Source organism: Salminus brasiliensis, chromosome 18, assembly GCF_030463535.1.
Source record: "Salminus brasiliensis chromosome 18, fSalBra1.hap2, whole genome shotgun sequence".
NCBI classification, from domain to species: domain Eukaryota; kingdom Metazoa; phylum Chordata; class Actinopteri; order Characiformes; family Bryconidae; genus Salminus; species Salminus brasiliensis.
The window spans coordinates 24,662,908-24,676,017 of NC_132895.1; the positions used below are offsets into that span (position 1 = coordinate 24,662,908).

At 42.9% G+C, this 13,110-nt stretch overlaps 1 protein-coding gene across 3 annotated transcripts; it reads left to right on the forward strand.

The window, feature by feature from the left end:
* The first annotated feature begins 3,661 nt into the window (after positions 1-3,661).
* On the forward strand, positions 3,662-12,918 carry LOC140539887 (NHS-like protein 2). 3 transcript variants are annotated; one of them, XM_072662714.1, is made up of 5 exons: positions 3,662-4,757; positions 7,251-7,338; positions 9,239-11,248; positions 11,350-11,491; positions 11,586-12,918. In XM_072662714.1, the coding sequence occupies exons 3-5, from the start codon at positions 9,355-9,357 to the stop codon at positions 11,851-11,853; spliced, it is 2,304 nt and encodes a 767-aa protein (XP_072518815.1). In that variant the 5' UTR covers positions 3,662-4,757; positions 7,251-7,338; positions 9,239-9,354; the 3' UTR covers positions 11,854-12,918. The 3 variants fall into 3 exon arrangements, with proteins under 3 accessions (XP_072518815.1, XP_072518816.1, XP_072518814.1); XM_072662715.1 differs by lacking the exons at positions 3,662-4,757; positions 7,251-7,338 and adding exons at positions 7,346-7,476; positions 9,121-9,135; XM_072662713.1 differs by lacking the exons at positions 3,662-4,757; positions 7,251-7,338 and adding an exon at positions 7,346-7,476.
* Positions 12,919-13,110: the final 192 nt, after the last annotated feature.

Below are 13,110 nucleotides of genomic sequence, written 5' to 3' on the forward strand. Positions count from 1 at the left end.
ATTTAATTTAATCTCTTAGCGATCATTTAGTTTCAAATGCAATGTTCTCTGAATGCGAAGCCAAAGCAACAAAAGCTGTGGCACCGGCCAGAGAGACTGTAGTGCATTAATATTCAGTAACTAATAAGGTAGTGGTGGTGTAGGGCCACCATTTGCCTTCAGAGCAGCTTCTGTCCTTCTTGGACTGCTTTCATACATGTCTGGAGCTGTGTGTAGGTGGATATTGGGCCATCTTGCAAGAAGAAAAGCCTGCCTTTCTTTGAGGGGTGAAGGAGGTGAAACTGTCTTTCACACTCTACATATCACAACTTTTTATAATGCTTCATTTAAATGCACACAATAGCCTTGGTTACAAGACCGAACCAAGACAAGAGTCGTATAAAAGCCAAGACCATGTGTAGTCCTGTTTACATGCCAGTACAGTCTGGCTTTACAGTGGGAATCATCCCTTCATGATGCACCTACATTTATCCATGTATGAATTTTTTAGTGTTTGAAAAGATCTAAATTCCCTTTTCTCCTTCTATTTAAATACCAAGTGATGTGTGTTTCTGGCATGTGGGACGTCTCTTCCTCTCTGCAAAAGCACAGCCCTGTCGCCTTTTGTTGTGGTGTCGAAAAGCTGTCATCGCATGTGTGGTAGAACAGATAAAGCCGCACACTGTTGCAGAAGCCCTGTATGTGAGTCAGTGGGGTGATATAAGCGTTTACATGTCCACATCAACACTACACACCAATCAGCCATAGCATTAAAACCATTGACCGTTGAAGTGAATAATGCTGTTTATCTCTTTACAGTGACAGCTGTCAAGAGGTGGGACATATTAGGCAGCAGGTGAACAGTCTGTTCTTGAAGTTGATGTGTTGGAAACAGGAATGAGGAGCTAAGAGACTTTAACGAGGGTCAAAGGCAGCACAATGTGCTTTGGTGGCACAAGGGGGACCAACACAGCGTTAGTGATGGCTCATTGGTCAGTGTTAGTGATTAGCTCATCGCTTTTTGTCAGTTGAAAGTGATCCTATTGCTGACATGTGTTCAGATGCACGCATTATGTGTGCAATATCCATAGGAAAGCACTGCTAATAGAATGGGATGTTCTGGAGCAGCTGAGCACATGAGCCTGAGGTCACAATTCCTAGTGCCAAGTGTCGGCTAAAGTGGTGTTAAGTCCCCAAGCATTGGATTGTGGAGCAGTGAATGTTAGAGTTAGAGTTCCTTCTAATACCTTTGGATGAGTTGGAGTGTCATTTGTGATCCAGAACTAGTCAGCCAACATCAATACCTGAACTCACTAAGGCTCTTGTGGCTGAATGCAGTCAGGTCCTCAGAGCAATGTTCCAAAATCTAGTGAAAAGTCTTCCCTGAGTAGTAGAAGAGACCATTTGCTGTAACAATGGATGAAGGAAGCTGATGTCCACAGAGTTTTGGCCATATAGTTTCTCTCAACCTTACTCTGACAATCATTATCACACTATCAGACTATCAGACTATTATTTTAAACCATTGGTCTCCATATAAAGTTAGTTAATGATGTTAAACGGGAGACATGTGACTTCACCTGAATGTTTGTGGAATATGGCAGCATAATTACGGAAGTTCACCCCAGTAGAGTCCACCTGGTCTTATAAAATATCTTCATATTCCTGGGCCACTGTATAAACATGCAGAGCAATCAGTCGATCTAATGGCTCCCGTGAGATGACTGCCCACACCATCATGGATCCACGACCATGTTTAATGCCTGCCAACAGACATTGTGGGTTGGAGATGTCCGTTGGCTTTCCCCAAATGGAAACACAGCAACATAAGAAGCGCAGGAAAAAGGGTGAAGGATGACTCATTAGACCATGTTTTACTTTTTCCCATTTGCTGAGGGCTGCTCCGTACTCTGGTTTATGTGTCTTTGCACACCGGCCTTGTACATGAGCAGTTTGCGAACAGCAGCCTTGCCATAAATTCCAGCTTTGTGGAGTTCAGAGCATGCTGTTACTATGGAGGCGCCTGTAGTCATTTTTAAAGCTATCTGTTCTGTTAAATGTTCCTCAATCCATGTCAGTGAGCTTTGACTTGTGGCCAGTGTTCCTCTGCTGATGCAGTTCAGCTGCGTACAGTTAAGTATAGACACACAACGTAGCATTCATAGAGGCCGTAATTCATCTGTTAGCATTGTGTAATCTGAATGCAGAAATCACACTCATGTCAAATCACACCAAGGCCTTTTTATAGATGAACTATGCCAAATAATGTTCAAAGAAGCCTGTTTGAAACTAACTCTGTGGGATTTGATAAAAGTATGTCATGACTTTGACATGCAGTTAGCACTATGCTAACGGATAGCCGTGGTCCTAGCATAAAAAAACAATATACAGTCACAAAATCATGAACATAGTCCAGCACAGCTGTTAAACATCAACTTCTAATACTGAAACCCTGCAGTTCGCTTTTAATTGTTATTAAATTTGAATTGTTACTAAACTGTAATCACCTTATGAAGATAATACTAGCTTTAACTAAGCGAGCTGGGCCGGGCTAATGCTGCAGGAGCGATGATGGACCAGCCCTTAGCCGGGCCGTGCTAATGTTACCTTTGCAATGTCGGATGAGGCCATAGCCGACTCAAGCATGCTAAACCTTATTATGCTACAGTGCACTTAAGCATACTTCTCGCCACACTAATTATCTGTGCACTTGAAGAGAGCTAAAATGGAACAACTGTTCTTGTACTTAAATACAGTCTCCGCCATTTTCCGTACTATAAAGACCCAGTATCCTGCAGCACAAAGGGGACGCGAATATGGAGCCAACCACTGGATACCTAAGCCATTAAGGCCTCCCACCCAACGCTTCTGTGGCCCTACGTATGGTTAGCTAACCATGCTGAGAATTCTGTGCCCAACCGTGTCCCTGTGGTGGAAAAGTGCACAAAGCTTCCCTTTAGTTTTACATATTCTTGCCATTCTGAGCTAAAAGCAGAAATTTCAGAGGAATCATTAGTGTGGGAAGACTTCAGATTTCTGGAAGATAAGAAAAAATGTCAGTTTGAAGTTCACAGTAATGTATAAATAAGTTTCCAGTAGATGCTCGAGTCATCTCAAATATGCTAATATCCCTGAGTACCACTTTGTTGGTTATGCTAGGCCTGTTTGCAACTGGGAGAAAAAATCTTATTACACTTAACAAAGATTTCAGTTCATTTAATCTGTCACTGATTTACACTATAATTACACTTTTGCTGCCTACTGGATATATTTTGAATTGCGGGAAGGACTTTTCATTGTTATGAACATTCACGTGAATTCACATGTGGATATAACGAGTTTTGTGTTTAGGAAGTGGGTTTGGTAGTTAGGGGTGTAAAATATCAAAGGTATCGCAATGTGTTATTTTGCAGTACTGTATCGATTCTCAAAAACATATTATGGATTTTAATGCATGGTTTACATGCAAGGATTGATGGCAGAGAGTGGTTCATTTTTTGTTGTGTTTACCCAAAGAAAAAAAACCCAGACGGCTAGATAGCAGTGTTGTTCTCTGTCTTCAGATCCCACTGTTCAAGTCAGCTTTTTTACTCAGATTAAATGTATATGGTGGTGATGTTCTTATGTTTACTAGGACAGTTTCCCTAAAATTCCCTAACTACTGTATCATGATGTGCACCATCAATACAAAGCCCTATTGGTAGGGAGTTTCTTTCATGTTCTAATTTTTAATAACTTTTCATAATAACTTTTTAAACTTCTAACTTTCTTACTTCCAAATGGAAGAAGTCTACTTAGATTTTGTCTGAAATTGATGTACATACTCATTTTCTGTGGAGTGTCATAAACGCTGTTACAGCCTCCGTCTACAGTTGTCGTTGTGAGTGGCAATCAATGGGGTCCAAGCACAGCACTATTATGGAGCCAGTAGAGCACAAGTAATGAGGGAAGGTTTTGAAAAGGCCTCTGTTTATAATCGGTTTGGTGCCTCAATATGTGAGATATGTTGACCTCAGTATAGCAACAGCTACAGCTAGTCTTCCTACAGCGAAACCTTCTTGGACATGACTTGTATATTGCATAGTTATCCCTGTATGTTAATATGAGTGTACCAGAATAACTCAAATCTTATGTTAAAATCAGTGAACGTTGGGTTATGGGTTTTCATATGAACGTGAACATACTTAAAATTGCAGCAGTTGAAATGTAAGTGAGTATTCAGCCACTCATTTGGAAAAAACAACAAGTGTGCAAAGCCTGTAAATGCTCTTCTGTATTAGTGTTGTTTAGAGAACATGATGTTCTACTGATAAGTGCTTGATTTCTGCTTTCAGTCTGCTGTCAGTTTGTTCTGTTGCAAAACAGCTGTTAAAGCCACTCCACAAGAGCAGGGTGTTGACTTCTTTTGGCCCCGTGCCATGAGGTTTCACCCTGTGCCCTAATCGCCATGCAATCTAGAGATGTGGCCTTCTGTTTCCTGTCTCAGAACGCGTGAGGACATCAACTTCTTCTATTTGTAGGGCGGGGCAGGCTTTGGGACTTGTGGTAATAGTGCTGTAAGTAGGTTTGGTCACAGGGCTATGAAGGTGTGAAGGAGCAAAAGCAGGGTCATAATAGTCAATGCACTATATATATATATATATATGCCCCCCCCCCACACACACACACACACACACCCATACACATACTTAAATACAGCGGCACCAGCTGGCACCAGACACTGAAGGCATTCACATCCACAGACAGTGGGAACTGGGTAGAAGGCTCGTCGTAAGCAGGTACTGACACAGACTCAGTGGACACCCTCTCACACTTTCTGTCTCATACACAGAGGCAAACACACACACACTTTCAGTGGTAATAGTATGGCATCTTTGCTGTAACTTGCACTTGTATGTAAGGGGATTACTCAGGGTTAAGGGTAATAAGGGTATTTCTTAGTGTTAAATGTGTTGCACACATGACTGTTTTAAGATGCTTTTTTGGACGCTTGAGGGCTCTAGTTTTGGGATCCAAAATACACACTCAAATTATTAGTTTTTACTTTTGGATTTAAACTCTGCAAGAGAGTAGTAGCACAGTTATTTAATTGTTACGGTTTGGGTGGAAATAAATGGGCTAAGTCTAACCCTGGAATGGCAAAAAGAAAAATTGTGAACTTCTTTCATGTGGTATCTAGGTAGACTCAGCCAAGTGAGTCCTCCCATTGGCTGAACTTGAAGGCCTTTCTGGTTTGACTTTGCTGTGTTTAAGTGATGTCGGAAACAGTAAAATTCCTTGAACCGCAGACAATGTTGTATTAACAAGTTAGAAACCCAAGGTTCTACATCAAAGACAAGTTTGATCAGATGTGTTATAAACCCCGTTTATACCTGGTCACTTCAGGTGACTAGTGTCTGGATTATATCCTGTTAAGATTTTAGCCACATGCGTTTACACTCGATAGTCAAATTCATCTGAAATCCAGTTGCTGGGTGGGATGGAATTTGCAGAATATGCTTTCGCTCATTGACTGGCAATTATTACTGGTGTTTGGTCTTTCCAAATGGGCCCCATGGATACAGCTTACACAAATCTCACGTGGGTCCCATCTAGGCCTCATGTGCAGTGTACAACCCAGATGTGGCCCATGTTTAACCCATCCTGGTCCCATCACTGACCCTGGTGGGCACCCATATGTGGGGCCAACATGCAACTCATGGACAAAACTTTCTGGTTTCCAGTTGGGCTGACCATACAGGCCCCCCATGGACATGTTATCTGGGTGTTCATGTGAACCAGTGTTGGCTTAGTGCTAACATGCTATCAGGAATTAGCATTACCCAGATATTTGTTCATTTTGGTATTTATTTTGACATTGATGGCCCCAACTGCAGACTTTGCTTTAATACTTGCAGTTCACCACTTGTCTAGATTTTTTTTGTCTATTTTTATGGCGCCTCAGACAGCTGTTTAAAAAAAGAAGTTGTACAAAATAACATGAAGAACGGGTTTGAGACCACTGGGTCTGTACGATATACTAATGCTAAGTTATTAGGATTGGATCTGTTGTTTTTTCGGTGCGAGTTAGTCATCTCTGGTCAAGGCTACAATTACCATAAATTAGCTCTTCTCACCCTCCCTTCTAATGCTAATAAGCTCTCATCCTGGAGTGCTCTCTGCCTCGGCTCTGGGGCTAGCTACTGCCGGCTGCAGCTTTGCCGCACTGAATATTCCCACCTAAACTTTTTTTTTGTATTAGATGGATTGCTTATGTAACTCTATTGTGTAATGCATCATGATTATACATTTCACACCCCACCGCCTCTGTGGTGGAGAAGTAGTGGTCGAAACTGCAAAAGAGTGGTAAACACCTCTTTCTTAAAATTACTGAAACTGGGTGGGCCTGGGTTTCTTCTCACTCTCTTCCTCCCTCTCTCTCTCTCTCTCTCTCTCTTTTTTCCCTTTAATCTTTCTCACCAATCCATATCTGTTTTCTCAGTATCTCACACTCTCACTTGGTTGTGACTGAACATCTGCGACGCGTGAGAAGTTTCAGCGTTATTATGGTCTAGTACTAATGACCTATTATGCAGGCCTGTATTAAAGGCTACGGCACACACGTGTAAACAGTAATTATGTAGATTACTTCCTGATATACTGGAGAGATGCTGTCAACAGATCTAGAGAACAGTAGGCTTCTCACAGCTGTAATGTAGTATGTCCTGCATTGATAAGCTGCCTATTTGTTTTGAATAATCCATGATGTTATGTAATGCAACCGCTACCTCAGTAGGAGCTCAGAAACAGACCTGTGTGCTTATAGATCATCGCAGTGATTGTGCTGTCCTTTCGAATGTAGAGGTGGATTTGTAAGGTAAGCTAGCTCACTTCTGTCTGACATCACAGAATGTAGCTGAAATGTTACATTGGACCCCTGGGGTCGGGCACCGTTGCTATGGATTTGGATGCAATTCTTGTGATTCAGATGCACCTCAATCTGTGTCACTCATGTTTTGAACGGTTTGACTGCAGGAGCAGAGCTATGCAGAAGAGTCTGGGCTCCGAGGTCTGATATATTGCTGTTTTTGACAAGCAGTGCAGTGAATTTACAGTCTCTAAGGATTTGGTGTTTATGTAATATGTCTCTCTCTCTCTCTCGTTCTCTCCCTCTTCCTCCCGCTCTCTATCTCTCTCTCGCGTACTGTCTCTGTCTCTCTCACTCTCTCTCTCTCTTTCTCTCTCTCTCACTCTCTCTCTCTCTCTCTCTCTCTCTTTGTGCCTTTCCTCAGCATCCAGCGAACTTGAAGTCGGAGAGGAAGCGAGCAGCCCACTTCCTATCGTCATGGTAACAGCATGTGAATGCATTGGGCCATATTGGTAAGCTAGCAAAAGCGCGAGAGAGAGAGAGAGAGAGAGAGAGGTAGAGAGAGCGGGAGTGAGAGAGAGAAAGAGAGAGGGCAAGCAAGTGGGAACTGCATCAGAAAACACAGCTCAGTCTCCAGAGCCATCTGAAAGGTAGGTAACAGGGGGGACAGGGGCTATTAGGAGGGGGGCTTGAGGCTCGCTAATATCCGAATATACACAGATGCTCACCTCCCTTCGGCGCGCTGCAAAATTAGGCAATGTCATGCATGTCACGTCTATGATGTCTGCATCAGGATTGTTTATTTTGGCCAGGTGACCCGTGACTTTGACCACACAACTTGTGGCTTCTCTGTTCAGCTTGATCCTCACTCGTGGTTACGTAATGATCATCACCGTCGGTGTGTTTTGGTATCATGCAGTTACTGCGTTTCATCTCTTTTTTTTTCTTTTTTTTTTCCTCTCCCTTCCCATTAGGCATGCCCGTTCACTGAAATACGACATCTTTGAGTGATTTGTGTCGCAGCCATTGGCGCGACTGAAATACTTCTTTTATTTTAGATGGATCGACAGTGTGATGCTGTAACCTGGCAACATAATACATTTTATTGGATGCACATGTAAATACACGCGATTGGCGAAATGCAGGAGCCTGACCAGTGTTCCATCAATTTAATAATTCATCACCTCATTTTGCACACATTCAGACTCTGAAGGACTCACGTCTTCGTGATTCTTTTTTCGTCTCTGTTCACAGCTTTTGAAGGCGATATAATCGACAAGTACGAAGAGATGTTGCTTTGTGTCGGTATACACAGTATTCGCAGTTCGTGAGATCACACACTGGGTGCCTAGTTTTAAATGTCGTCCTGTCTGAGTTTGGAGATGCTTTTGTAAATATACAGATATGAACATTCCTCTTGTCTTTCTGCACTGCAAGCATTTCGAGAGTTTGGTGGTGTATGTCTCTAACAAGTGCTCCCAAACATTGCGTACATCGTAGCTCAGTGCTATAGCTACAAATGCTGAGTGAATGTTGACTTCACTTGCTTTAAACCAAGTCTTTGAGTTATTATTGCTAATACATATTATCTTATTTTGTAATTTGTACAAATTCCGAAATTCCTCAAAAACATTTTAACAGCTTGAAACTGTAAACTTGTTTACATGTACAGGAAAATGTCAGTCTTGTGATGAGGTGTTACACACACACACATTATCTCTGCACTGTTGTTTATCTGAGACAGCTACAGGTTTTGCAAGAGAGCATATTAATTGTACAAGACAGAAGGAGAGGACAAGCAAGAAATGGAAGGAATTCAGGAAATGAAATGAGTAACATTACAATTAAAAAAAACTCTTTCAAGCACAACCAGAGCACATTGTTTTATGTTTCAGTCTGAATTATTATTTTTAGACAATATTAGTATGACATAACACTATGGATTTACCAATCAGTAAACATATTTTCAGGTTATTGTTTTCCTGACAACCCCTCAAATTTCAATCATGGCAGTTCTGACAGGAACTGGTCTCCAGTTAGGATACTGGTCTCTCTGTCTTGTGTCCTTCTCATCCGTTGTTCATCATTGCTTCTGGCTCTAAAAGCATACATAGATTATATATATATGGTAGAGATTCCTTTTGGGTCTGCTCTCGCTCTGTGTATGGATGAACAGGTAACTGTTTCCATGGTGAACACCCACTCATGTGCCAAACAAAGATCCAGATAGGCTGATATTTTCTCTCTCTCATTTTTTTTTCTGTCTCCCTCTCCATCTCAAAACGATTGGAAAGTGATCTCATCTCTTGGTACTTCAAGCCATTTAAGTCTTAATTAGTGAAGATTAAATATTTGCCTAGTCTGTATGAAACCATACCTTGCAGAATTGAGCACTTCTCTCTTTTACCGCAGGTTGTGTACGTCTCACAATGCACCAAGGGAAAAATTCCAAGGAACTGATGGAATCCCTCCACATTTCATAAAGAATCGGTCTTGGTACAAATCCTAGCTTGGCCTCTTCGGGAAACATGGAGCACACAGCCCTGTTTTGCCCATCTCAGACATGGACAGGCCCAAATGTTTCAACCTTTTCGTCTGAGTGGGATGACTCTGTGAATTCCTACCTTTTGGCACCTGATGTGATCAAGCCACCCCCACAGTTCCAAGATCCAGAAGAGCCATGCCAGTCCCCACCAACCAGCTCCACTGTCATTAGAAGAAAGGATAAAGAACGGGTTGGCACAGGCACATCACACAAAGAACGGCGGAGCAGACCTGCCAGTGCCATGGAACCCCACAGGCGATCGTTGTCCCTTTCCACAGCCATCACCTCCAACCCAGCTGTAACTCGGAGACGTTGTGAAAGCTATGCCTTGTCTTATCCTAGCAGCAGCTCAGAGGACAGTGGCAGCGATAGCACTTCCGTGAGAAAAGGAGACCAACTGCCTGATGCGGTTCCTCAGTCCAGGGCCCGGAGTATCGTTCTGCGAAAGGCCAAAAGGAAACCAGCTCCACCTGTACGGACAGTCTCGCTGCACAGGCTTACAGATCTGAGGCCTCCTGAGCGCAGAACTCAGAGCCTATACATCCCCAGCGATGCCCAGAATGTCATGCTTCTTCCAGACCTCATTCCAGTGCTTAAGGCAGAGGCTGACGACTCCGAGCAGTCCACCCTTTCTGCTGAAGCACCAGGAAAGGTTCCGGTGAGTCAGCCCCTCTCCAGCCACAGGCCACTTAAAGAGCTACGGTCTAGTGAACCATGCAAGTCTGGCTCAGGCCCCTCTGTTGGAACTCCTATAAATGAAGCCACAAAGGTGGCTTATAACTCTGACCTCAACAACTCCCCATCATCCTCTCGCTCCTCTCCTTCTCAACCATCCATCTCCTCTCCTAGCAAGCCACCCGGGTCAGCCTCACCCTCCAGTGGCTACTCAAGCCAGTGTGAGACACCCACTCAGTCAGTCTCAGTTATAGCAGGACCCTCTTCGGTTAGCTGCAGGATGCGCCCCAAGCCATCCAGTGCTGTCCCTGGCCAACGGGTCAGGAACAGTCGGACGCGATTATCGCTGCAGTTGCCTGAAATGCAAGACACAAAACCTATCCCTAATCCAGAACCCTCCCCTGTCCACCCAAAAGCAAGCCGTCGCTACTCAGACACCTCGGCCACTGCAAGACCTAAGCAAAGACTGAGCAACAGTATGCTGATAATGCCTGTGGTGACTCAGGAAGACCTGAACAATGTGCGCTTGCGTTCAGTCAGTAGCTTTGACCTGGACAACACAGCCGCTAATGTTTCTGGTGTAATAGAGGAGGAGAACGAACGGGATGGGAGCTCTCTGGCTGCTCAACAAAGTCCTAAAGCTAAACCCCCTGTAGCGCCCAAGCCACCTGTGTCCAAACGGCCACCAACTGCTGTGGCAAAGTCCAGTTTCGGCACATCATCTGGTACAGATCCTCCACCACCCACTACAAGTTATGAACAGGATAACATTTATTCAACAGTTAACAAAGTCAAGTCCAATTCTGATCTTCCACCAACATCCAATTCCTGCACTGACCATGGGCATTACCAGGTGCAGCAGCAGTATGACTTTCAGTCTCAACAGCGTAAAAAGGAAGCCCTTCGTACACAATCCTTATGCAATTCTGGGGCCTCAAATGTGCCGTCCTTAAACACTGCTAGCCATAAGAAACCAAGCGAGCCCCAAAAGAAGAGAAGAGCACCGGGTCCTCCAGTTGCAAAGAGACCTGATACGGTCTACTTGCCCTGTGATAATACATACGTAACAGAGGATTTGGATAAGCAACTTCACTCTCCCCCCGGTTTTTCAGATACTGGAAGCTCTCAAAAGGAATACCATGTCACAGTGTATGGACTCATTCCCACTTACCCACATGCTGGTGAAATGGAACATGTGCCTGGTAAGTGCACCTGGCAAGAGCTTGAGGTAGATGTTGGCTATTGGATTTTGATTTAACCATTATAATATGAGTAATTTCATTTCCTATTTCTCTGGTACCAGAGCATGAGTCATGTCATAGAGTTACAGAGGAGGGTCAAGTACCTGACATTGGTGCTCTGCAGATGGGGGGTGAAGAGGATGAGGTTTTTCTTCACAAGTCCTCCTCTCACACTACGGAGGACTTGTTCACCATTATTCACAGGTAAGTTAGTTAGTTTACGTTCTAAAAAGTGAAATCTTGATACCTTATATTTTATAACTTCCTTTTTCACCATCATCATTTTTCAATGCCACAGGTCCAAGAGGAAACTCTTGGGTCGCAAAGACTCCTTTGACAACAAGCAGGGTGACTTGGGCACTCAGACGATTGGTGGTGTTTCCAAGACTAGTTCCCAGAATGACAACTTCATGGCTCTCCTGAGAAGAACGAGAAGTGCCAAGGCCGGCTCCGGGAGTCGAATCTCAGCCACAGAGCTACTGAGGAGCTCGAAGCCTACAGCCAGTGGGGCAGCAGAGCTGACCGGTTACAAAAACCACTACATGATGCAATCACATGGTCCTTGAACTGATACCTTTGAGTCTGTTGTCATTGATGTTGTCTTAGCTAAAATGACATTGCCACAGTTTTGCTTGCTTAAGCTTGTGAAAGATCTGTTGTTTAAGTATACAGTAATTTCACAGTTCAGACTTTGAAATTATTCCTCTTTGTTTTCGTAACTAAAGAATCAGAAATGTAAAAACTCAGTGAGGATTGTTTTCTGCAAATTGCAGGGAAATACTTGTATATGTAAATAGAAGTACAGACAGAGTTGGTTATATCTTATATCTATGTCTAAATGTCAGTTCTATTGTATAGTATATCAGAGATTTGTCTTGGGCCCTTATGTTCTGGCCTGCTTTGAGTGAAATCAACATATTTGCCTAACGGCATAACAATGCTGTATATTAATGACTGTTTCCAGAACATTTAGCTGTAGATTTGCACACATTCAAAGTATTGAATTTCCATCTACATGTGATCAGTATGGATGGATATCTTCAGGCACAATGCACGTAACACAACCAATTAGGAATTACAGTGATGACACAAAATATAGCTTTTCACTGCCAAAAATGCCTGCTCTGGGGATATGAGAGATACCTGAGGAAGAGCTTGCATGAATAATGGGAGGGAATTAATATAATCTTCAGGTCACTCAGACTAAATCTGCAGTGCCATCATACGCCCGATGCAGCTCGACTGAATGGATTACATGCGTCACAACCAGTGAAAGCACTTTACTACGCTGTGGAGTTGTTATTTTTGTTTGTTTGTTTTTTAAGCATATGTTTTAATTTTTTTATTTTACATCTAAGAACTTAATGGCTTAATGTCGGTATGATATGTATTTTTGTTTCAATGGACACCAACGACTGTGTGAAATATGTGGAGCTTAGCTGCTTTACGGAAGGACTATGCAGTTCTTCCATCACCCCATATGGCATGGTAAGTGCATCTGATCAGCATCAAATAAATAATAAGTAAATCATGTTAATGGGGTCTGCTTTTTAAGAAGCAGCACACAGTTTTGAGTAGGCTACAATTTGTACAATGGCTAACAATATAAATGTGCTTCTAAAAAGTCTCAACCAGCATCAGACTAGTTCTTCAAATGAGCTGTTGGATATACCTATGTACCACATCAAATCACTGAGAGGTGTATATCAGTAAAAAAATAATCAGCTTTATCCTTAACTGATTAACTGAACCAATTCACATCCAGTTATTAGGATATCAGTACCATCTGTACCTTTACACACACACACATATATATATATATA